General features: G+C 32.4%; 3 protein-coding genes across 3 annotated transcripts in view; 1 reads left to right on the top strand and 2 right to left on the bottom strand.

Annotated features, from left to right (window-relative positions):
- The window catches only part of LOC130902197 (aquaporin-11), a 148,736-nt gene extending 133,532 nt beyond the window's left edge, over nt 1–15,204 (bottom strand). The window contains exon 1 of the mRNA XM_057814104.1: nt 15,038–15,204. The gene's annotated coding sequence lies outside the window, so the exon portion shown is untranslated. The remainder of the gene's footprint in view (nt 1–15,037) is intronic.
- Nucleotides 1–27,140, top strand: part of LOC130902194 (uncharacterized) — a 214,201-nt gene that overhangs the window by 70,867 nt on the left and 116,194 nt on the right. Inside the window, exon 2 of the mRNA XM_057814096.1 lies at nt 7,114–7,334. Within this exon, the coding sequence (XP_057670079.1) occupies nt 7,114–7,334 (221 nt within the window). The remainder of the gene's footprint in view (nt 1–7,113; nt 7,335–27,140) is intronic.
- LOC130902200 (uncharacterized) lies at nt 18,458–19,492 on the bottom strand. The gene is made up of 2 exons (XM_057814107.1): nt 19,203–19,492; nt 18,458–18,662 (listed from the first exon to the last, which is right to left on the bottom strand). The coding sequence occupies exons 1-2, from the start codon at nt 19,442–19,444 to the stop codon at nt 18,569–18,571; spliced, it is 336 nt and encodes a 111-aa protein (XP_057670090.1). The 5' UTR covers nt 19,445–19,492; the 3' UTR covers nt 18,458–18,568.

Raw genomic sequence — 27,140 nt, 5'->3', positions numbered from 1 at the left:
CCACTGGAGTAAATTCTTTTTTTAATTTTGTTTCATGGAGCTAAAATGAACGGTGTTGGATGTCTGCAGGTAATTAAAACTACTCAATATTTCAAATTATAATCTAGTAGGCACGTGTATTTGACACGATTTTGGTAGACTAAAAAATAGAATTTTAAATTAGTCTTTACATTTTGCTGTTATAAAATGAATTTTGACCGATATGTTAATGATTTGCGAGGAAAACTGGAAAAATGCTATAATGGCAGATCGTTTATACTAAGAAAGATTTCGCAATCGTCGAATTCCACATCATTCAACATTTGCAAGTATAGAAAGAAGGCTGGAAGAAACCGGAAGCTTGTTAATTAAAAGAAATAATGCTGGAAAGCAACGTACAACAAGGACTATACATCTAGAATAATATTTTTGAAAAGCCATGTTTAAGTAGTCGAACTGTAGCTCGCGCTTTAAGAGTGGACCATTCTACTGTATGGAAAGTTTTGAAAGAACAAGCCAGTGTTCAAGTATAAGAACCAAGAGATTTTCAGGTGCGTATGGAATTTTCAATTTGGTATTTACAAAAGTGTCGTGAAAATCGAAATTTGCCAAAATATGTGTTGCATACCGACGAGGCTAGATTTACTGGGAAAGGAATTTTCAACTCTAGAAATAGTCACGTTTGGGATGAAGAAAATCCGCACTTTGCTTGTGAAAGGGGATTTCAGCATATTCGGTTAATGTGTGGGTGGGTACGGTTGGAGATTGCTTAATCCGGCCTTACATTTTACCAAATAAATTAAATGGAGCAATTTATACGCACTTCCTGGAAGAAATGCTGGACGAATTGTTGGAGAATGTACCGTTAAATATTAGACAACACAAGTGGTTTCAACACGATGGGGCATCTGTTCATTTTGCTGCAGCGGCAAGAAATTCCTTAAACAGAAGTTTTAGAGAAAAATGGATTAGTCGGGGTGGATCCAATCGCTGGCCTCCAAGATCACCTGACCTAAATCCTACCGATTTTTTTATATAGGGCTGTATGAAGTCTTTAGTGTACGAAGCAATCACCAATCTGAACAAGATCTAATAGCTAGAAATCAAGCTGCGGCAGAAATCATTCAATCTCTTCCAGATTTATTCTCAAGGACACGTTTTTCAATGATAAAATGGTATAATGAGTGTATTGAAGTGAGCGGCCAACAGTTTGACAACTACTGTAACTATTTCAATTTTATTATTGTTGTAATACAGTGTTGTTTAAATTTAATTTGTGCTATTATTATTTTTATTTTCATTGCCAATTTTGTTATTGTTGTGATATATTTTCGTTTGAAATTGAGATTATTAATAATTTTTATTTGTTTTGAACTATATACGCTTAATCATTATACGAAATAAATGAATAATCAATTAATTTGTAAATTATTAATTACGTGGGTGCAGACTTTTGTTTAGAGGTAAATTTCCACAACACCGTTCATTTTAGCTCTATGAAAGGTTATTAGTTTTTTAACTAAAAATAATCAGGCAATTTGAAACGAAAGCAAAAAAATAATTTGCTCCAGTGGCATAAAAAATAAGGGGATAAAAGTGACAACTAACCCTGATAGCGCGCCACTGGTTAAATTTTTCCATAGTTTGTATATGTCGTCGTCGTTCTTGAATTATGGCAAATTTGTGATTTAAAATTTTTTTAACACTCTATATCTCAGCAACTAGGCCCCGTATGGGTTCGAATTCCTATATGAAAATGAATCATTTATTGAGATATCTCTGTGGTAGAGCGTTGTCGGTCGAATATAGAAACAAAATCTCCACCAAATATAATATTAGGATTATACAGGGTGTTTCTATATTTCTCAAGACATTTAGCATGAGGAAATAATGATAGACACAAGGATTATCCTTCCAGGATAAAATGGAGGCTTAACCGACCTTACCTTTTGTACAGAAGGTATGGGACTTAGCTGTTCTTGGACAACTTTACCTACAGATAGTAATAGAATTTACAAAAAATAATGATTTACCTAAGGTGAACAACTATGATATATACTATACGCTAAACTCCCATAAAGGAATAGTTTAACTTTAAATTAGCAGACGGGAGTAAATATTATAACTTGCTAACAGGAAAATATGATAAACCAGATGATCCGTGTAATGTATGGAAATATGATTAAAATTATTATAGAAGCCATAGAAGCATTTATGTACCAAGGAAAAAGGGGAAAAAGTAGTGGAAAAAAGCAACCTATCATATGGTGGGTTGCACTAAGTTGATGGGGGAAAGAAACTTAGCTATCCAAAAATATCTAGATAACAGTACAGATGTAATTCTAATTTGAAATCCTCGTTTCATGTTGCTCAATATTTTCTAAGTTGCGAGGTTTTTTTTACAATTTTTGTTTTTGATAGCATTGTGTTTTCATGCGATGGCCAAATCAATCTATTTTATTTAAACATAGAAGATTTTTAATATTAATGTGGTCACTTTAAGAAGTAATTTCATACTTTCGCGGTCCCCTCGTTTTTTGGCTCTAGAAAATCGAAAAATCATCCGATTTCAATGATTTTTATTTTAAATTCTTCGTTTTCACGGCGGATTTACAAAAAAAATTATGGGAATAAAAAAATGGAAATATGTATTGGTTTGAGCGCTTTAAATTTTTTTGAAAATGAGCTCATTCATATATAATTGTTGATAACCTTTTTCCAAATAATCAAATGAAGTTGTTGTATATTTTTTCATAATCTGCACAAAAAACGAACAAATTGAAAAAAATTTATACAAAAATATTGATTTATCATGTTTTTACAATTAAAAATACTGACATTTTCTCTTAAAATTCACCTTTTCTCACATTTAATCGTTTGTACCTTTTTTATTGAATAATCAATAAAGTAATTTAAAAAAAACATTGTTGAAATCACTTATTATAATCAAGTGTACAATATTAAAAGTTAACTTTGAAAAATTGAAAATTTTCACCATTAAAAAAATGGTATCTTACAAAGGTTGACTGTTAAGTTGACATTTTTCAATTTTTTTTAAATGTTCGTTATTTTTGTGTAAATTAACAAGAAAAATGTATGAACTGCGTTTGATGGTTTGTAAAAAAGTTATGAACGATTATAATATAAGAAGTGCGTTTATGATGAACATTTAAAGTCATAAAACTATAGGAAATCTCCAGGTGAGATTTTTCCATATTTTTTTTGATAAATCCGCTGTAAAAACGCAGATTTAAAAAAATTCATCGAAATCGGATGATTTTTCGATTCTCTAGAGCCAAAAAACGAGGGGATCGCGAAAGTATAAAATTACCGTTGTTAGAGTAGCTAGTTACGTAATAACATACAGAAGGTCCCTTGAGTTGGAACTGAATTAATCAACCGACTTGGTATTACATGGATCTCACAACTTTGTACGGTAGGAGAATTGAGTTGCGAGACTTCGTTTTGTTCTTGATGGCATTTTGTTTTCTTGATGTTGTTCTTTCTTACATCAAATGGAGATTTACCTAAGTTTGAACACAACTTTTGTGGGTGAGTTTTAGTTTAAACATTTTTGGGTTTGATATTTTCGTTTTATTCGTCGTAAGTCCTAACTCAACAAGTTTGAATGAAATTAACATCAACAGTAGTACCATATCATTCAAAAATAATTTTTTTAACGCGTACCAAATTTGGTACGCTCAAGTATCGAATTAACTGATCCAGAAAAGATTTTCTGTCAAATTAGCATTCATGAGCTTATGGCACTATTGGAATAGGGGTGCGATGTATGAAACTAGAGTTCCAATACGTGAAAAGTGTAGAAAACAAAGGTTTGACTAATTAAAAATTTCTATGATAAATGAAGGATATTTTCAATAAAATAATAGTTATATTATGTAAAATTCACTGCGAAATTTGATTCGATTATATATTCCAATTAAAATCTGTGACAAATTACCAATTAAAGAGATTTATACCTCATCAAACCAACAATGGAATACATTAATTAGAACCATACAATTCAAAAATACGACGCTAATCATAATATAATGAATGTTCATTGTTGAGGAACCTCTTCTAAGATATTGCTCTACCCCCTATTGCTTTTCAAATCATATTTTCCGCTTTCGATATCCGCGCCCTCGGTGCCTTTACCGAAAAAATTTCATTCATGAACATGAATAAAACCAAAACGTAGCGAAGGGAAGGTTTGAAATAACTTTCGAGATGTTGAACAAGGTGCAAATTCCTCCATAATACAAGTTATTTTACTCGATCGAATGAAAATTACACTGTAATTTTTTGTTATTTTTCACTTAAACATATCATTTCAACTTATATAGTTAATTATGTAAAAAGTGTGTAAAATAGTCTCTTTTTTGAACGATTATTGACAATCACATAAGTCGTAAAAAGACCTTTATTGCATACAATATTTTATATTAACGAAAATTTGATCAAAATACAGAAGTTAAATAGTAATTTTCTATATGAAATATATTATATATTTACTAGCTAACCCGGCAGACTTCGTACTGCCTTATTCAATAAATAAGAAACCTAAATTTTTATGAAATATGCTTGAAACAAAATGAAAGGAATCCTTTTTTTATTGAAATGAATTAATGGATAAAGTTTTATTATTATTTTGATGTCGCTTACTCACAAAACAGAGTTTTCCTGGAATACTTGCTATTTATAAAGTTTCAATTTAACATTGACAGACATACACGGTTATGATACAGTCTGTTAATGAATTAAAAGCTTTCTGACAAACTATATTTTTCGTTTTGCTTTTTGGTACGTAAATAAACAAAAATGACGACTTTTAGACGCGCGAACACGCGACGTAAATCTCCAAGTTCATTTCGCAAACTCCCAATGATTGGCCTTGCGATTTATTTATGGTCATTGCAATGGCCAGACGTACCGGAAATTGTAAATGTTTAAAATCGAGTGGTAAATCATCGGTATACGCGGGATCGAGACATCCTTTCTATTTTCCCTTTATGATTGTTCGCAATTCTAACATAGCAATACCACTATTTTTTTGATCTGTCACTCTTTAGTTATCAGTGTGGTTATCGCGTGAGGTAGCTCTTCGCAGATTTGATTGACTGCGACGACCTAAGTCAGGTCTTCTCCTCGGCATCGTAAATTGTAATTAATCAAAGTGAGAAAAGTTTTCGCGCACGTAGCGGTAATCGTCACTCACAAAGAAGAAGAGAAAGAAGGATGCACTCTTTGTCTGAGGTATCGATCCACTTAGAAAGGGGATCGACATATTAGTTGGTTGTAAAATGTCAAATATTATGGTTGCGTTCAGAAATTTAATTTGCGATAAAACATCAAGGAAAAAAATTGTTATTCGGTCCAGCCGTTCTCGATTTTTAGAGAGAACAACGAACAGTAATTAATTTTTATATATATATAGAACATTTCAATCAAGATTAGAGCAAATTAAGAAAACAACAAACGTAAATTCGTCAAGTCTTCGTCATTTATTAATGCCATCTCAAAATAATTATTACTACAAAAGTGGAAAAATGAAAATCGGAATGAGTACGACTTGAACCTGGGACCTCCCGCATGCGATCCTCGTACTCTAGCCACTAAACTTCGGAGACCTTAATAATACGTTTTATACGCACCACTCCTTAAAGTACGTTTCTTTACATACTAGTGCGTACAGTAAGCTTTTACGCACTCGAAAATGTGTCTGTAGTACGTACTTTACGAACGGTAATAGAAAAATTTGTTTCTTTAATAAAATTGAAGTTGTTGCGTGTTTTAAAAGTTAATTTTTTGTGCTTTATAACATTTCCTGTAATAAAATTTCCACATAATTTCCGAAAATTCATCCAGTCTCAATGCCATTTGATTTAAAAAATAAGGAAATGATGCACCTAATGTCAAGATTTTCAGACATTATTTATTTAATCTAATCAACCAGATACTTTACGTCTTTTTTGGTAAATGTTGGAATTTTCTTGGGATTAATGCTATTTTTATTTGATATATGATATTTGCACCTCTTCAGGTGTGGTGAGCTCTATTTTTTTCCGGTCTTTACCATTTGTTATTCATCACGTGTCCCAAGATTCATATCCCGTTCGAATTGGTTTGTTTTTTCTTTTTGTGCATTTCCACAGTAAATAGTCAGCGGTTTAATCAGTTGTTGATTCACTTAGATAATGATTTAGGGTTAATTCAATCGATCATCAAAGTAACAGCGCACATTTGGTGATAAAAGTCCTTTCCTAGAGAATGTTTCGCTAATAAAGCATGACCGATATCGGAAAAGCGATTGAGGGAACTCTTGGTGTTGGATCTGCAGTGATTTCAACTTTACATAAACATCTTTAATATCTTTAACCTTAAGGGATCAATTTTGCGAAAGCATTCTATCAAGATTTTCGAAGTTTTGGTTTTGAAAGTACTGGATCTCAAAATATATAACGTTAGCTTCGTTTAACAAAAAAAATTTTGAAATAATCACCCACATAAAATGTAATCGACTCAGAATTTTGCAGCAAAGGATAAAAATGTACATTTATATGTCGAAAACGAAATGGTGCGTTCGTTTTATTTGCTTTCCGTTACGTCGAGAAAAGCACAAACCGAACAAAAAGCTGAAAAATCAATACAGAGGATTTGTTTCCTTTCTTTTCGCAATAAATCCATTATATAAAGAAGAGACGTAAGGATTATGATATATTTATTAAATCGGTATTTACATAATGCTCCAAAAGCATAAAAAAGTATTTATTTATTTATAAATATCAATATCAGGATATTATATACTTTTAATTTGAATAGAGCAGGAATAAAGATATATTAGGAAAATCCTCTCAATTTGTCCAAGCTGGTCTTCACTACGAAGCTGGGTTTACCGCGATTTTAGTGACAATTAGATCCGCTACCCATCCTATAAGGATTAAAATTGCCCAGGATGTGTCAGGACCTTCACAATCCAGGATTACATCTATTTTTCCGTTGAACGAATTACTTCTTGTAAATAAATATATTTGAACGAATTTAGTGGGATAAGAATAAAGTTTTTAATGAAGTTTTAGGTTAGGTAAATGATTTTTTCTTTCATACAAATTTAGAGTACGAATTTCGTTTCAGGCGATGTTAAAAAAGACCAATGTAATAAGACAGTTGAAATTTACGAAGACGTTTCCAGTCCGGAGGTGACGGAGAGTAATTTCGGTAAACCGATGACGTGCTGGTACCGATTTAGATCGTTCCGTGGTACGCCCAAGGACTGGATACTAAGGATAAAGTTTAACAAGTTCAAAATAGGAAATTTGCTCAACGCCACGCATTGCGAAGGAGGATATTTACAGGTACGTTGATTCTATAAAGATACTCGACAATAAATACAGTGTACACAACGAAATATCTTCGTTCGAAATAATTTTTTAGGTTATGTTAACTTTCTTTTTATTCAAAGAAAAATTATTAAATGGACATAAGAATTAATGATCGTTGAATTAATTTTCGCGACTCTTACAAACCTTAATAACGAATCTTTAAAAATAAAAAATTGCTTTTGAAATTGTGCAGCGATTTTAAGAGCTGTTATTAAGCCCTGTGATTTATAACAATTATGGTTTAAATTAAGAGTGATTATGCGGCCGGGAGCCAGTTTTTTACGGTTTTAATTAGGAAAAGTGCTTGATGAAAGGAAATACATTCCACGAGACTTCGCTGTTGTAATAATGAAATCAATTTTGTAATTGTTTTGTAAAAAAAATTTGCTTTACCAGAAAAATTAAATGCTTTTTTCATTATACTTAAAAACAAATAATTTTCTACGTCTTTATTGAACATCAAAATACACGTAATTAGTCATTTATGTGTTGAAAACATACATATTAAGATAGGTCCCCCACCCCTTTCAGAAATATCACCCTTAAAAGGTGATGAACATGAAAAAAACTAAATAAAGATACAAATACAATAAAATTTCAGAAAGAAACCACAATGAGTTACAAAATAATATGTAATAGTTATAGGTAATAATTGATATATAAGTCCATAGCAAAATTAAACCAGTATGCAGCGTATTATTATTAGAAGACGTTTCCAGTAAATACGCCCTCAAATTATAGCGAAATGCGGAAAAAGATTATATCGATTTTATTTCAATTGGCAAGTGATTGTGCATTTTTTTGGCATTGTAAAATAATGAGCTCTGAACGTGGAGTAGGTAGGTAAAGGTCGTGCTCAGCGTTCCTAAGTGGAAATCCGTGCAACGACGTTTCTGAAATTGGAGAATCGTGCTTAAAAATTAGGCAAACGGATTTAAAGATGAATAAGGAAGGAAGAGAATCTCTTAAAGAAGTCCTATGTAGGCTGAAGATTCACTCAAATTGAGTCGCACCACACGTACCCCAGAAGGGAAAGGCATATCGGAGATGCGATTCAATAAGGGTTTAATAAACTGTTAAGGAGGTGGATAAGATCAGATCAGATCTCAGTGCAAAACAGGAGAAACTTAATTTTTTAGATAAGGCGGCAATTTATAATTCCCATTTCAAGGAATTGTCCACAACAAGCCCTTCATAGGACCACTAGATATGATCCTATGAAGTGCCGTGAGATTTCTCTAAGAGAAACTAGTATCGTCTACAAATAGACATATTTCATCACTGATATCTAGATAGGCGACGTCGTTTATAAACAGAAGAAACAAAATAGGGTCTAGTACTGAACCTTGGGGCACTCCAGATTCTATTGACTTGCAAGAAGATATCGTTGTATCAACCCTTACGAGCTGACTTCTGTTGGCAAGGTATGACTTAAACCATGCGAGAGGCGTTCCCCTGAAGCAGTACTACTGCAATTTGTTAATTAAAATATCATGATTAACAAAATCAAGAGCCTTTGGAGGGAGAATATATCACCATTTGTGTATTTGCTACTTGAAAACCAAAATTGATGGGTAGTAAGTATGATAAAAGCGGAAAGAGTTTTTATATTTGTTTTTCTAAAATTTTAGTAATGCTAGAAATTATACAGAGCTGAAATTTGAAGTTTTATGAAAATTTGAAAAAAAGTTTTGATATTAAATGAAGTGAAGACTGCTAATTTCATCCCCGAATAATGTAACTCAATTTCAGTCACCGCTTTTTAAGGGTCATATCTCAGAGAGGAGTGCGCCGAGGAAACACCCTGTATATGTTCAATTACTTTTATACAATTCACGACGAGCAGCAGCAATATCGTGACCCGGTGAAATTGCCAGAGATAATTTGGTTAGAATAAAAACGATCTCCAGTAGCGAGTACACCATCTGTCCAAGAAATTTAGCACACTATCTCAAAGATTTATACAACGAAATAGAGATAGAACTTTACGTGGTTCAATTTATGATTCGGGTCAGTTATAATATACTATATTGAATGATTTTCATGATATAAGTAAAAAATAACCTAAAGGAATTCCAAATTTATTACCACAAAAAGAAGTGCGAGTAGGAGGGTAGTTTTCAAAAAAAAAAATGAAAGATTCAAGTAATTGCACATTGAAGTTATGGATAGAGCAAAAGAGATCGAAAAATAACCAGGCAGTAGATAGACCTGTTGATTTTATTTAAGGAGAATATTAATACTAAAGATGAATATAGAAGGATGGTAAATAAGGGAGTAGAAGAAATAATGGGAGAACAACACATAGTTGAATTTATAATATCTCAGAAACTGGACACATAGAGAAACGGCAGCTTTAGAGAGATCTATAGAAGGTATACCAAGAGGACAACCAAGAACAAGATAAGGTGAAAAGTGAGATGAAGATGTTAGACACAATATGATGAAAGGAGGGAATGGACTAGAGTAATGGAGGAAGATATGAGAATTAGTAATAATATGAAGAGACAAGACTTTAAAAATGACTTCAAGAAGCAGCTTACATTTCTGTGTATGTATCACCCTAATATATATTTCATATCTTTTTACAAGTAAAAAAAGGTCGACATTAGATAGAAGTTAGATAAAAAAATTTGTATTAAGAGAAAAAACACAGCGTCAAAATGAACTTATCAAAAGGGATTCGAGAAACTGTTCAAATTGATGCTCATCTTTATCAATCCATTTAAGGCAACGTTTCTCAACGGAGAGGCAGATCCGGCGAATCATGTCAAGCTGTGGGTGCGTGGTACTCTTGCAAAAACGCGGACCTCGAGAAGGTCTCGGAGAAATAAATCACAGGGTGTCAGTTCACCGGACCAAGTGGGCCACTCAACGAATCCTCGTATGCCCATCCATTTTCCAGAACGCAGTGCGTCGGCAACAGAGCCCGTTTTTAATAATTTCTGGTTCTTTTTCCACTCTGTTGAACGATTTAGTAGCAGCGAGTTCGGAAAATGTTGTTGAAATTGGATAAAACATAGTTTCGTACGCAGATACGACGTAACAAAAAAAATCTATCTTGAAACGTGAACTTGTATCGGTTATTCATTCTGAAAACGCTCCTACTCGACGAGCACGTATTGTCATGACACAGAGACAATTGTCTGAGGCACGAACATGCTTCGTTTTAATCATATTCGACAGCGTTGCCAGACTTAGCATTATCAGCGTTGTCGAACTTATTCCGATTTGTTAAGAGCGTTGGCTGACTTATAGAACTAGTATATCATATTTGAATCCAACATATTGATAAGAAACTAAACTATAACCGGTTATACAGATTTACTAATAAAGTATCCAAATAGTAGAAATATTTATACACTTGATAGAGTGGCAGTAGTCACGGTATTTATTTAGGTATGGAGTCGAAGTTACGTCCAATTTGATATCGCATATATGGTCTTCATATTAAGAAAGGAAGCGAATATAAAACTCGACAATTTTCTCGTGGAACTCAATTAAAAATTTACGAATAAATCTAATCGAGTTCGACGTGCACGATCTCGATACACGTTTCTCATTTATTTTGGCCATTATTCATAACTTTGTTCCATATCTTCCGGCATTGTAAATGCGATATCTACATATTTATCGCCTCGGATCTATTGTGTATATTTCAAAAGGAATTTTATACATATGCAAAGTAGAAATTGGTATTATGCATAAGCAGCTTCTGCCTTTCGCCAAAAAGTGACAAGTTGTAATAAATTTAAAGCTTTAATATTTACATTATTAAATATGATGAATGACTACAAAATACCAGAGATATAATATAAGAAGTAACCAAGAGATTCATAAAATTTTCAGGCATATCTTTTTCATTTATTTTTTAATACGAGGATGGTCCCAGAAGTACCTGGTACAACAAATAAAACAAAAACATTTTGGAAAAAAATAGTTCCTACCATATACCCATTAACATTTTTTCAAGTCTGGAAACAGAACATGATCCGAAGGTCCTGAATCTGGTAAATAAGGTACATGAGGTATTAATACAAACTTTACTTCATTAATTTTGCCCATTACAATAACGGATATGTGAGCTGATGCATTGTGTTGATAAAACAACACTTTTTATTAGCCAAATGCGACTGTTTTCACTTGATTTCTTCGCTCAAACGTGCAATAAGTTCGCCGTTGATAGTTTTTCCTTTTTCAAAATAGTCAATGAAAATTATATCACGTGCATCCCAATAAACCGACCTTTCCTGTAGATAAAATGATCTTTGGAAAGGGTTTTGCCCTTCCGTCCATGTTTTGTTTATTCTTCTATTTCGGGTATGAAGTGATGAACCCACGTTTATTTCTGTGTAACATCGCCAAATACTCTATGGAAATATCTTGTCAGCATCTTGCGCACAGCTTGTCCAAATTTTCAGTTAATATGCGATGTACCGTACTTTTTAAAATGCCTAATATATCTGCTAGTTCGCACACTTTCAGTCGACGATCATCCAGTACCAATTTGTGGATTTTCTTCAACATTTCTGAAATCGTCACCTCATTTAGTCAATGTGTTACCCTTGATAACGAAGGAGCAGTCTCACCCCTAGTAGAATCAAGTTCAACTTTTATATTGGTTGAGCTAATGCCTTTCAAATGAAAGTTTTTTATCAAATGAAAGTTTTTTAACACATAACAATTACCAATTTTTACAAATTTACTGAAAACATTCACTATTGCCAAACAAAAACTAAATAACGTGGCGTACTTTAAACATATACAGTATAGATTGTGTACTTTCGAATACAGTGTTTTTTTTTTCAAGGAACTACCTCCATCTTTAGGTCAGGCTTGGTGATTCTTGGACCATCCCCGTATGATTATGAATGTCAGGTTTAGAATTTTATTAAAATAAATAAAGTAAACAATAATTCTCAAGCTTATTTATCGATCGATTGTATTGGAATTCTCTATATACCCAATGGTTGTACTATGATTCTAAATCTTTTACCTTTCCATATATGGAATACGTAATGGAAAACACTCCATTATGAATGTTTGGAACAGAAATAATTAGGAAACCAAAACTTCTGTGGCACATTTATTGGCAAGAAATGCCCCAATTTGAGAGGAAATTTACCTCGAAACTAAATAGTAGAAGTGAATAGTGTTAAAACACTATACAGGGTGATCCAGAGCTTGATTCAAAAAATTCGGGAGTAAGAAGGTGACGTGAAAAAATACTGTGACATGGGTCACAGCATTTTTTTCTAATTTATAGGCATTTGAAGCTTTGAAATCAGAACTTTAATTTAAGTATATTTTCTAAATTATACAATGGAACATGAATGAATTTTTAATGGATTATTACGTATATACATTTAATGTGGTTGACGGAATAAATCATTTTACACTACTATCTGAAGTCCATGGGAGGCTCATGCCCAATGGTTAACAATCCGTAACTTTTACAGGGACAACCTGTACAATCTAAAGATAGCAAAAATGAATATTTAAAAATAAAATTTTGGGTTTAGGTGATATGTAGATTTTTATATCGTTACCAAACCGTTCGCTATAAAGAGATATTCTGAAGAAAATTATCATGAATTAAAATTTTTTATTGAAAATACTTACACAAAAAAGAACTGTGAGAAATGTTCGAAGAGGGCACCTTGCGCATCTATACTCTTCCGAAGTCTATGGAGGATATTTCTTTGAACTTGGAAGAGCATTTCAAGATTTTGCCTTATAGCGTCACAATGGTTTACACAAGTTTATTCTATCGATCATTTTTTAAGATTACCAGTCAAAAAAATGAATCTATTGTATTTAATTCAGGGGAACATGGTGGCCATGCAAATAGACCTTCCCGACCAATCCAACTATTATGAAAAATGTTATTAAAATGATTTTAAATTTATGTAGACAAACCTGCGATCAACCCTAACAAAAGTTATATAGCCGGGTATAATTCTGCCCTAAAAGCGTTCAGTATACAACATTTTTGTTTCTGATGAGTTACCAGTAGCCAAACCATACATTAAATGCATGTGGACATATTCACTGAAGGTAAATTCTACAACATTGCAACTTTAAATACAATGTAATAATTATTGATGACAAGTTTTGAAGAAATTGTCAGCAAAACTGAGAATAACAAATTAAATCGCTTGCAGTTTTTAATTGGATATCATAACAATAGTTCACAAGATGAAAAATAATTATTAATCTAATCATTAGTTCTCAAAGATATGTTTGATTGCCTCCTGTAGTTGTTTTCAATAAATAATTACAATTTATGATAATTTTCTTCAGAATATCTCTTTATGGCTAACGGTTTCGCAGCTTTAAAGGCCTATAGCTCAGAAACGAGGGGTCGTATGGGAGATTTTTTTTGTCAGCATTATTTTCACGTCATCTACTCACTCCCGAATTTTTTGTTTTTGCATCAAGCCCCGGAGCACTCGATATGAAATATGAACAAAAAAGGTACACGGCTGTTCAGAACACTCTGTGCAATAAACGAGCAAAAATATGGATCCAATGCAATAAGCTAGAGAATTATTTGAATGAATACTAGGAATGAGTAAAAAGAGCTAGTCAAAAAAATTACACTTCAGGGGAATGGAATAACAGAAAGAATCGATAGTTTTGGCAGATAAACCCTTTGTAGCGAAATCTGAACTTGAAACTGAGACAAAGAATAATTAAATGTTGTATTTGGTCTATACTGTTGTACGCAGATAAAATCTGAATTACTATCAACCGTATAGAAGTATTTGATCTAAAAAAGTACCATTATTGGCTTTGCAAGGAAATAAAACCCTCTTAAATAAGGCGAATGGAATGCATTTCGTTAATTTTAAACTACAGTTACATGCGGAAACCTTTGATACCTCCAAAGTGTTTTCCTTATTCGATTCTACAACTTATAATGAAGAGAATGACGAAAACCAGCATTGCAGCCGTCAGTGGTACCTCACAAGTCACAATTAAAAGAAAAAGTACCTAAAAAGTTAGTGTTTTTGGATGTTTAACAAAAAAGTTGAAGGTATTAACCAAAAAATATGAATAGGAATATTTTAGGATGGTTGTCGCTTCAATGGACGCTTGAAGACACAAAAATGTTTCTTTGTTGTACTGGTTTTTGAGTGATTTTTAAGATGGTTCTTACCATTATCTACGAGTGACAATCTATAATATTTCCACCTATTCTTACTGTTGGAATTCTTAAAGTCAAATTTTCATAACTTGAAAAACGCGGTTGTTGAGAAGTATTTTCCAGGAAAATGTTGATTCTAAAGATAATTCAGTTCGTGTTTGGTAAACAGAATTAGACAAAATTTCTTTTTTTCTCATCTAATTCCGTTGATTGAATTGACAATATTAATTTAGGAAATGGAGGTGAGCTCTGTTTGTTATAAAAATATGTAATCTTGATGAAGAATTTCTTTTATATGGAACGTAGATAACTATAAGTTTATAACCTTAAACGTGAGAAGAATAATAATAAAAATCTTTTGATGTTAACGATTCAAGTATTTCCTTTCACAAAATGTTTTTCTGCTTGCGGGTAAGCAATCATTTAGAGTTTTTTTTTCTTTCAACCAAGATGCTTCGTACACTTATAGGTGAAATATATAAATGTGATTTTGATTTTGAAGAATTTACGTACAGAATGAACTTACCAAATATTTTAAATGAATTTTTTAGTTGTTTCGATAAAGTTGAGGTTGAATTTTCCGGGAAATTGATTAACTAGAACTTCAAAAGCACTTTGAGATATACGATTCGTCCCAACGACACATGTAGAATGTTAATTTCGAAATATCAATAGCACTACTGATAAAATCATACTTATGCATTGTTCTTTATCAAATATATATATACAACATCTTATCAGTAGATGATATATAATTAGAATATTTGATTAATTGATTATCTTATTATTTCTAATCAAAGATTTTTGTTTATTTGTATTAATATTCTTATTGTAATATAGAATGGATTCTTTTTTGAACTTTTTCGTATATATATTCATATTTCATAACGTCTCTGCTGCTTATGTCGTATAACTGAAAGCGTACGAAACGGTTTCAGGCGTTACTGTCTGTTTACTACACGTAATAACTGCTAAACTGACTGCAGCTTAGTCATTCCGATATATACAAAATGAAGGCGTGACAGGTATGAGAAAGAAATCGAAAAATGTATATTTAGATTCAGTTATGGGAATAATTTTTCAATAAAGGAAGCAACGCTCCGAAAATCATCGGATACTAAACATTCAAAAGTCTAATAATCTGAGATCCCACCACTTGATCTTGCAGGAAAATGATGTAACAAGTCAAAATAAACATGGTTGCCAGCTCTCAGTCGGCCGCAGCATTAGGGTTGCCAGGTTTAAACGGGTATCTTATATATTAAAAAAATTGATGATTTCCATTCCGAGTCCGTTCAGGCGTTGTACCCAACCGATTTGCTTAATTTTTTTTTCAATGAAAGGTATTGATGCACAGATCAGCCATCAACCATCGGATTTCATCTAATTTTCATCATTCTCAAGTTATACTCAAATGCGATTTCCCCCTGTACTTATGGGAGTTTTTCACATACACACGTTCTATCCTCAATATCTCAGGTTCTATTCAAGATAGAGACTTCGTTTTGGTTTAAGAACACTCGCTGAAATATCTTCTTTCTTTTGAGTTTTTAAACACTTAAATCGGTTGAGTTGGAGAGGAGCTAGGCGCGGACATTCAATGTGGAGTTATGGATTTTTGTAGGTTTTTGGCAATTTTTCTACATTCAAAGATCTATATCTCAGGTTCTAATATAGCTACAGAGTTCGTTCTTTTCTATTATAATGATTTCTGATACTTATTTAATGGATTCGATGCGAGCGAAGCCGCGGGTAAAAGCTAGTATTATTGTTAATTAACTACATTCACCGTTTTTTTTATTTTTATGCAAAATTAAAGTTTTATTTACAATGAACATGAAAATCCATGGTTGCCAGTTGCACAATGGACACAAACAGAGGTTGCCATGATTTTTGTGAACGACTCTCGCTTCAGGTAAGTGGAAGCGCAAGAGAGGAGATGCACGCATTGTTACGTGCTGCTAACAAAAGTATAAAGTTGTGAAAATTAAGTTTTATTATTTTTTCACTTATTATTTATTCAACATAAATTTTTGGGCATAATGAAATGAAACTACGAAACGCCTGAACTGCAACCTCTGCTTACGGCCATTGTGCAACTGGCAACCATAGATTTTCATGTCCAATGTAAATAAAACTTTAATTTCGCATGAAATTTGAAAAAAAAACGGTGAATGCAGTTAATTAACAATAATATACCTGTTTACACATGGCTGGGGTCGACTGAGAGCTGGCTACCATTTTTATTTTGATTTGTAACATCATTTTCTTTCAAATGCTGTAAGATAGACTGAAAAAACATATAGCTGCAAATCATATTGACATTAAAATAAATTACAGGTAATTGCGGCTAATTTTTACAAGGCAAACTATCCTTAATCCATTCCATACATCCTCAAGATTCCTTTCAAATTAATTTCATCAAAAAAACAGATACCTGCAAAATCAAGCGGTGGGATCTTAGACTATAAGGAGATTAGGAAACCGTATCGATCTACAATCATTTTGATGATTTTCTTATAAATTCCGTCGTAACTACTAAAAAAGAAACGAAATTTTCCGAATTTTTTTAATAAACCCTGTCAAACAGAGGTTGAGTACCATTCGTAATTGACTTATACCACTAACATCAATGTCATTTGACCGAGAATACCGAAGAAGCAGGCATATATTTTGGATATTACATTTGCTTATTCATAAAAGTTTGTTTTTTTAAGCATCTTTTTCTATGGTGTAAATATTATTACATATTTGTTTGGTACTACGAGGATGGTCTCAGAAGTACCTGGCCTGATGGCCTAGAGATAGCGATAGTTGTTGGATTAGAAAGTACACAATCTATACAGCATGTATTTCAAGTTTTGAAGCCGCCACGTTGTTTAGTATTTGTTTGGCAGCCATTGATAGTGAACGATTTCAGTGAATTTGTGAACATGGAAAAAATTGTCTAAATGAGGTGACGACTACAGAAATGTTGAAGAAAATCTACAAAGCGGTACTAGATAATCGTCGACTTGAAGTAGATATTCCAAAGAGTGCGTTATATCGCATATTAACTGAAAATTTGGACATGAGAAAGCTGTGCGCAAAATGGAGATGTTTTCATCGAGTGTTTGGCAATGTTTCATAAAAATAAAGCCGAATTTTTGCGCCGTTTCATAGCCATGGATGAAACGTAGGTCCATCACTTCATATCAAAAAAAACCAACAATAAAATCAATGGACTGGAAAGGGAAAACTAGCTCCAAAGGCAAAGACCGATTCATCTGCAGACAAGGTCGGTTTTTTGGAATGCACGTAGAATAATTTCCATTAACAATGTAAAAACTATCCACGGTGAGTATTATGCGAACTTATTGCAACGTTTAAGCGAAAAAATCAAGCAAATATGGCCGCATTTGGCTGAGAAGAAAGTGTTGTTTCTTGAAGACAATGCACCAGCTCACACATCCGTTATTGCAATGACCAAAATTAATGAACTAAAGTTTGAATTGCCACCTCAAGCACCTTATTCGCCAGATTCAGTCCCCCAGGATTATTTTCTGTTCTTATATTTGAGAAAATGGCTCCAGGATCAAAGATTTTCCAGCAATCAAGAGGCAGTTAATGACTGTTTTGAAGAGATTGACGATTCTTATTCAAAAACGGTATCGAACTTATGGAACATCGTTGGGAAAAGTGTGTGGAGCTAAAAAATAATTTTTTTTCCAAAATGTTAATTTTTTTTGTTGGGCTAGGTACTTCTGGGATCATCTTCGTATTGTGCAATCATTTTACAGAATCTCATATGTGATACCTTGGTGAACGCTTGTGCGAGACCCAGAAAATCTTCTTCTTTATAGTCATATGCTTCTTCGTTTATCTTTATTCTTCTTTTTATAGCATAAAATGGATAATTTCTATTCAAATCATTACCCCTTTTTGTGGAAATGATATTCATATGATATATAACAGAAAAAATAATTTTTATTGCAAAAACATTGAACTATTGTTAATAAAACTTAATAAATTTGTTCTACATTTGATACATCATCTCTCTATTAATTCAACACTGATATCATTGACGTAAATCATATCCATTTCCACCTAATACTTCCAAATTATATTTTTTCTTAGATGGATTTTCTTCTTTATCATTTTTTTCTATTGTCCTGTAATTGTTGAAAGACAAATTCAATTCTAAAAATTCTCTAGTCTAAACTCAATTAACGAATTCCTCTTTTGTTGAGAGAACAAAAAATAACCAGAGCTGAATATATATACGTTTAAAACCCCTGTTTACAATGATCTAGATATGGTGGAAGTTTTGTCAATAATTAATTTGTTTTAATCTTGTTTGGAACCCTCACATTTGTTGTTTTAATTCCCTATTAAGCTAGCTAGAAAGGAGATATCTATTAGCTTTTATTTATTAACCAATTTAGCGTCTTTCCTTTGTCTGGCAATCTATTACACTTTGGAGGATACCTTGTGACTCGTCACGTCACGTTAGCTGACATTAACCAGCCAAGAGAAAATCCTGTAACAGCCTATTGATTTTTGTTCGAGGAAACTGATTATGTAAAATAGTATCATATACAACTCCCTAATATATTTTTTCAAAATTCAGTTACGTAAATGAATCGAGAAAAAATATATTTGTATAGAATTTTTATGTATTTCTATGTGTAATAAATTACATTAAAACTTACCATAATGGCTTCCTATTTGGATGATCTATGGTTTCATACTCAAGAATATAATTTTTCGGTCGAAGTTTGTAAGTGGTTGCAGAAAATTTGGGGGTAATTTTTGAAGGTTTCGCTAACTGCTTTATCCTCCAACTGCAATCGCGTTTCGTTATTATCGTTTCTTTTACGTTAGGAGAGGGTTCTGAATTCAAAGGGGAGACGATAACATTCATTTTGTAAACTTTCGGACCTGATTGAATCATAATTGAGAACCGAGTTTTTCAAGTACTGTAAATTTTTGATAATGTGACATTTAACTCGAATGTCACTCAGACTTTTGTGTTAATAGTATATTACACACCGTGGTGGGAAGAATTTGATTACTGTCAAGAGATTAGATATAATTAAACAAGACGTTAAAAATTACCAGGCATTTTTCTCATAATAATCAAGCACGTACATATACAGGCGACGAGTTAAAACTATATGTATATGGTAGAATCGGAAGTCGACTGTAACTTTGTTATTTTAAATAGAACACCCTGTATATTAATACATTTTTGAAATCTAAGTGAAATTTTAATATACTTTTGTCTTGAAACTTTTTTCGAAAAATTCAAACTTTTTGAGTTATTGATTTTTTTGTAAAAAATTTTACCGTTGCAATACTTTATGAATTATTTTTTTACGAGAATATCCTTACAGATATGAAATTGGCTTCTATTCGGTTGATTTTAGCAAGGTCAGACGTATTAGAATCTAAGTTGAAAAATTTTTCATTTCATACAGGGTGAGTATAAAAAGTGTTCAAAGTTTAACTTCATAAATATCAAATCTCTTTATTTTTTTAAATAGAACCACTCGGATTTTTTATTTATTGCATTCAGGGTTAAAAAATTAGGCAAATTCATTCTTATACCTAAACCTTACCGTTATCCAGATGTTAAATGTTTTTTGTAGATTTTTAGAGATGCAGGTGTGGTCTAAATTTTATTTTGACCCGTTGAATACAAGCACTAAGATATCAAAAACATTTTTCTTTATCTTGTCAAGGCGAGTAAAAAAAATCAAATTAAATTGAATTTACTAATCCTATTCCAACTTTTATTCATTCATCCGAGATATTATTTTATGAAGTTTTTATTTTTTATGCATAGTTTTAGTAGGCTTTGTAATAAATGACACTTATTTAACTGTCAAATAGGAGCAAATAAAGTACATGTTCTTGTAACAATTTTGTCACATTCACCATGTATTAGAAGCTAATTACATAATCTAATACGTCATTGAATTGAGAAAGAGCCATTTTAACGATTTTTGAGAGTATTAGTAATTGATTAATGACAGTTAATAAATTTATTACAAAGCCTACTGAAACTAAACATAAAAAATTAAAATTTGTTGAAAAATACAATAATAATTTAAAACTTTAAATATCTCGGAAAAAAACTAAAAGGATTAGTAAATACAATTTGATTTGATTTTTTTACAGACATTGACAAGATAAAGAAAAATACTTTTTTATTTTTTTGAGCTTATATCAACGAGTCAAAATAAAATTTAGACTACACCTCCATTTCTAAAAATTCACAGAAAATATTCAATATCTGGATAACGGTAAGGTTTAGGTATAGGAAAGTATATATGAATTTGCCTTATTTTTTACCTTCGAATGCATTAAACGAGAAAAAACCGGGTGGTTCAATTAAAAAAATAAAAAAATTTGATATTTATGAAGTTAAATTTTTATACACACCCCGTATAAACTGAAAAAATTTTCAACATAGATTCAAATACGTCTGTTCTTGCTTAAAGCAACCAAATAGAAACCATTTTCAAATCTTTAAGGGTATCCTCGTAAAAAATTAATTTATAAGGGTCTGCAACGGTCAAATTTTATCCAAAAACTTAATAACTCAAAAAGTATGCATTTTTCGAAAAAAGTCTCGAGACAAAAGTATCAATGTATCAATATACAGGGTGGTTTATTTAAAATAACAAAGTTATAGTCGACATCCGGTAGAATCAGAATTTGGCCATCTTTGAAAATATATTAGTTCAACAGATCGAATCTGAAAACCCAAACGTAGAAATTTTCATGATTGTACTATAAGTATTTTGCCATATACGATAGTTTTAACTCGTCGTGTGACACCCTGTATTGTTACTGTTGCTATGTGGTAAAGAACTGTGACCAAAATAAATAGATGTTGGATAAAGTCGGATGGATATTAAGTTCGTTAATGAAAAATTGATGGGTTATACCCCTCCAGATAAACGACGCTGACGCAGCAGCACACGGATTGGTGCTAGAAAAACTACTGAATGATATAGGAACTGGTGCGAAGGAAAAAGGTGAAAAATACCTGTTCCTAAAGTGTACTCTAAGCATATTTTGGAGAACAAACCAGACAAAAGAAGACGTCCACTTTGTGGGCAATGAACAGTATGATTCGAACGATGCTAAAAATTGAGGAAAAAACTATATTTGGAAACATGGAAAACTGTTGGCTTTCCTAAAACGACAAAATGTGAGCTTCAGGCCCAAGATATCGAACATATTTTACAGGAAAAATAAAGATGATTTTTTAAACATAGCTACAAATGAACTCTTACCGATAAACGTAATTTATTTAAGATCTTTAAGTAGTGTACAGTTATTATGGTATTATATTTTTCTTATTTTGTTAGGTCGCATTAATAATATGCGTTCCTGGAGCTTTTCGGACGGACGAATTAGTGAAAATAAAAATTTTCGATGTAGGGGTGTGTAATATGACAATTTCTAACCTTCAATGACGTTATTAAAGACATCATTACATATATGGTTGTAATTAAATAAATTTTATTCACTGAAATTCAAATAAAATGTATATACATATACATAAAAAGAATTTGTATGTCATATAAGTCTTATAGACTCATAAAACAAAGAATATGACTAATTTTGAAAGTAAATGTTAAAACAATGTGTGGAAAACATCAAAACTGTTTTCATAACCCAAATATTTCCTCCGAACTCTTTATAGGCTAGGATTGATGAAGATAGTAAATAAGAATATCAAAATTTCAATTTTCATACATTATATGAGTAAACTATCTCGAAATGTATTCATGAGGCATTAAATGTAAGTTTTTAATGGTTCACTTAGATAAGTACACGCTTATGTCAAACATCTGCAACCCTTTCAGCATAAATTACAGTGATAAACGAGATGGTTAATGGGCGAGTACCACAGTCTCGTATCACTAGAAATTAGGTTTCAAAGATGTGTAATATATTGATCTGGAGACCCACACAATGATACATGAATAAAGAAAAAGTTTCAGTCTTTTTTTGGTATATATTTTAAAACCTAATTTACATTTATGCAAATACTACTCCCAGAGAAGCTGAAGCTGAAGATGATGCTGTCCTTACTATCAAAAACAATGTATATATTAATGCATCTAAATGTTCTTGATTTTAGGTCTCTTTTGTTTTAAAATTGGTTTTTTTAATCATTTTTGTAGATAGAAGATGTTTCGACTTTTCTTTGAGTCTGTATTCTTAAAGAAAAATCGAAACGTCATATTTTATCTTCCAAAAATTGTTAAAAAAACTAATTTTAAAACAAAAGACACCCAAGATCATTTAGATGCATCAATATATCTAAATGTCTAAGAAATAAGAAACTGAAGATAAAATAAGAGCGGTGTAATAGCGCAAGAAGTTTTACAGGCCGGAAAACCCTCGTAAGAAGTGATCTAAAATGCCGGAAAACTCATCTGAAAAACCTCAAAACGTGCGCGTGCGAAACTTTTCTATTAGATTTTTGGGGTTATAGCGCAAAAAGTTTTGCTTAATGGAAAATTATTTTGGATGTCTCCATTCAAAATATCTGTTTGAGCTACCCGAAATTAAAAAAAAATCATTAGGATACGATGAAAACTCGCTAAAACATAATCATTTTTTATCGCGTGCTTGAGTCGCCGCCAACAACGCAAAAAACGGGCTTCTAATTTTTTTTAATTCATTCACTGCGCCAATTATCAATTGATTTTGATCAAATTTTTCTTAAAACTTCCGGGAATAGTTATACTTTTTGATAAAATTGCTCAGTATTGAGTAACAGCTCGTGGTGCCCCAAGAAACTGCTCTTAGTTGGGACCCCAAAAACCTAATAAAAAAGTTTCGCTCGCGCACGTTATGAGGTTTTTCATATGAGTTTTCCGGCACTTTCGATCACTTCTTACGAGAGTTTTCCGGCCTGTAAAACTTCTTGCGCTATTACACCGCTCTTATTTGAGGTTTAAACCCCACGTTACAAAAGGTATCGGGCGCGTCCGTTATGAGGTTTTTCAGCTAGAATTTTTATATCCGACCTGTGCTGACCTTAAGAAGTAGCGATTTGTGATGTACTAAGTTGGGGCCGCCAGTTTACAAGCTGAAATGGAGCGCACCTTATCGACCCTGTTTTTTGTAGCCAGCTCCCCATCTATATGTATAACTTAACGTTTCGCTCCTTCCTTGGCAGCATTTTCAGAAGAATAATTAATATATGATGATTAAAATATTTCTGGAGAATAGATAAAAACATATTAGTAGATATCTCAAAAACATTATCAAAAACATAGTATTAGAATCAATGTATTTACCTCGCAATAATAGTACAGAACATTTATCTTGTTTTAAGTATATCATTTCTTTGATTAATTTATAAATATATAAATAGAGGCTACTGCTAGTCGTACACTAAACTATGGAATAAAGTATTAATCGTCTCATACATAAACGATGTATTAAAAATGGAATTTTCGATAGAAGATTCTTAAATGTAATTATTAGAAAATCTGTTCAACAAAATTAGGTTTTTTTTTAACATGACCCTCTTCTGATAGATCCAATACTTGTAAAAACTTTGACAACATGAATTGCAAATGAGTCGACCCGTGTGCGGAGGGCTTTAAATGTATCCGAGTGCGTATGCTCGTGTACGTGTGAGTGACAGAGACAGCATTTATTAAAACTTGACAGTAATTTTTAACTGTAATTTATTATAACTCTTATTTCGATCACAATTTTTATATTATCTCACACTTTACATACTTACAGCTAAATCTGGTTATCAGATCGGTGTAGGTCGATTTCCCACGGTCTCCTCTACTAATTGCTGTTCCATTTGCTAATGGGACAACAAATTCAAAAAAAAGTCACAAACAAAGTATTGCCCAAGCTTGGATCACTTACTTCAGGGTAAAAGAATTTTAAAAATGATCCTTTCGTGAGCCCTGACGACACACTTTTACCACCGTTGCATATAAAGCTCATCCTGATGAAAAATTTTGTAAAAGGTATGCATAAAAATGGCAGTGGATTCTGGATTTCTTCCCCGATAATTTATTAGCTGTGATAGAAGAATAAAGGCTGGGACATACCTATCATGCATCCTACGATCATACAGTCGAACGAGTGTCTGAGAACAGTGTCCGATCCCAGCCCTACACGATCATGCATCCGTCTATTCGTTTCACGGCTGCAGGATGCGTGTAGGTTGGAATTTGTGATTTGTTACTAAATTGGCAATAATGTCAGGTATAAAACCGGAAGAGCTTATTGAAGAAGTGAGGAGGAATCCAGTACTGTATGACCAGACAAAAAAGCAGTACAAATTAATTGAATCGAGATAATGGCAAGAGTGGCGAATGTATCGAAACAGAGCTCTGAAGCGTTGAGTGCTCACCCCTCCCGATCCCGCACGGATCCGTTATTTGGAGCAAAATCGGACCGGAGTCGGATCGGAGTGGTGTATGACAAGTGTGTCTCTGCCATAAAGCAAAAGATTTCATCGAATTAAAATAAAATAGTTCATTATTTCTCCGGAAAATTGAAAATACCGGCCGTATCACAAGATGTTTGTACACAAAAGTTTATAAAAATCGTACAAGCCGTTTCCGAGATAATTGAGGCGTTCTATGTATAAAACTCACTCTTTATAAGTGTGATAAAAAATTTTGTTGACCGGTGTAATTTATTGTTTCACAATTTTTTTATATTTTATGAAGTTTTTCAGAGGAAAAAAGACCTTATTAAACTAATTTCCTACTAATACCTATCTTTCATCAATATCTCACTGAAATACTTCCGAGAAAACATTAACGAGAAATAACAACTTCCAATGTCTTATACCGACAATCCATTAGATTTTAATTGGACCTCTTCAGTGGATGAGAAATCTAAAATGTCGAGAAATCACTTAAACTACACTGTACAGAGAGAACATTCAATTTTCTTTAAAGTTTAGAATTGGCCAACCGCCAATTCGGTGGAGTTCATAAAAGCGATAGAATTGATCAGCTTGTGAAATACGCATAAGTATTCTTTCTTGTTCGATGGATTAGAAGCGAAATTTAGAAGTGTTCGACATTCGAATCGCTTCCGTATCCGATGTGAATTCGAGAGGGGTTGGGTTGGGTTGAATTGCAGATATTGTAGTTTGCGCATAATTTCGACATTCAGAACAATAGTAAATACATAAAAAAATATTTGAATTAATTGAAAATAAAAATATATCATGTCCCGTGGGTGGATTACCCTAAACGGTCGTGTAAATAATTCCCAAATCATCCCTGTAGACCTGCCGACCTAAGAGACTACTGAAAAATAAAAACCCGGTTACGTCGTAAGCAAAGGCGCACTTAAACACACACAGGGCGCAGATAAAAACAACCATCGAATATATTTACTTCCGTTTTTGGCTGTGTATCGATCCTCTCACCTACCCCACAGGTGATACCACTTCTCGTTACTCCCCTTTTCCACGACTCACACAACACGTCTCGAGAAATTATATTTCGAATTTTGTCGAAATTTTAGTTGGGTATTCAAAGATGATAATTCAAATTCATCTTTATTGATTTGTTTTTCTTTTTTCTCGGTTTTCAAAGACTGAAAACTCAAATTTGAAACTAGCAGTTCTTCCTTCCTTTCTATAATTAATTACAGCACAGTATTTCTGTTCTATTCATCAACTTTTCGAATGATATTTTGGTCGTTTCACATAGGAAACTTTGTTAAAATATTTGTAATAGTAGTCTGGAAAAATCCATTTCTGGACGTGTAACGTACGATACTTTTTATTATACTGTAACATTTATTTACACTCTTTCTATTCGTTGAGTCAATTAATAAAGACTATCTCTTACATTTTTAATTAATTTCCACACTATATAATACGCTTAACTTATAATAATTTACTTTAAAATATCTGCGATTTCTTTCACAAATACTGTAAATAAACTGCCTGCTATAATAAAAAGTTCTGAAAGGAAACATCAATGGATTGTCCACGATTTATAAAAAAATAGATGAAAAGCGCCGCGCGAATTCGACAAATTTCAAAATTCCAGCTGAACAGGGCCGACTTAAGGACCCATTTGGTGAGCTTTGGTGTAATACAACAACGCAAAAAGGATAAAAATTAAATTTTAACATTTTATTTTCAGTAATAATAACCCAAGAACATTAGTAATTGTTTGAAAAAACTTTATAATAGATTTCGAGAGCTTGTTGATTGGATGCTGTTAATAATTTCATTATGATGTTTTCCGTCAATATTTTATTGAGTTCATACTGTTGTGACTCGTAATTTTCATTGACTCTCACTCTTGTATACCAATTTTGGCCAATCAACTAACCGCGGTCAATCTATTGGAGTGATTAGTAATTTTTTCCAGGGTATTCAAGCCAATAACTTCGGCATACGATTTTCTTCAATTTCGAATCGCATTTCTTTCAATAGGCATACTATCATACCAGTGATCATTTCCGGATTTCCAGTGACTATTTATTCTTAGGAATAATCTTTTGATTTTTATTTTTGGGCCCGTATTTGAACTTTTTCAAATAATCTGACATGACACACGTTGTTTGCTAATGAAAATTTGCTTTCAGTACGCACTCTTGAACCATTTTGGCAA

Source organism: Diorhabda carinulata, chromosome X (genome assembly GCF_026250575.1).
Source record: "Diorhabda carinulata isolate Delta chromosome X, icDioCari1.1, whole genome shotgun sequence".
Taxonomy (NCBI): Eukaryota; Metazoa; Arthropoda; class Insecta; order Coleoptera; family Chrysomelidae; genus Diorhabda; species Diorhabda carinulata.
Note: the sequence above shows the minus strand (reverse complement) of the source record. Positions and strands in the feature narration are given on the sequence as shown.

Coding starts and splice junctions, on each gene's coding strand:
- LOC130902200 (XM_057814107.1), bottom strand. CDS start 19,444: ATGATTCAATCAGGTCCGAAAGTTTACAAAATGAATGTTATCGTCTCC. Junction 18,663..19,202: donor CCAAATAGGAAGCCATTATG/GTAAGTTTTAAT, acceptor CAACAATTACAG/GACAATAGAAAAAAATGATA.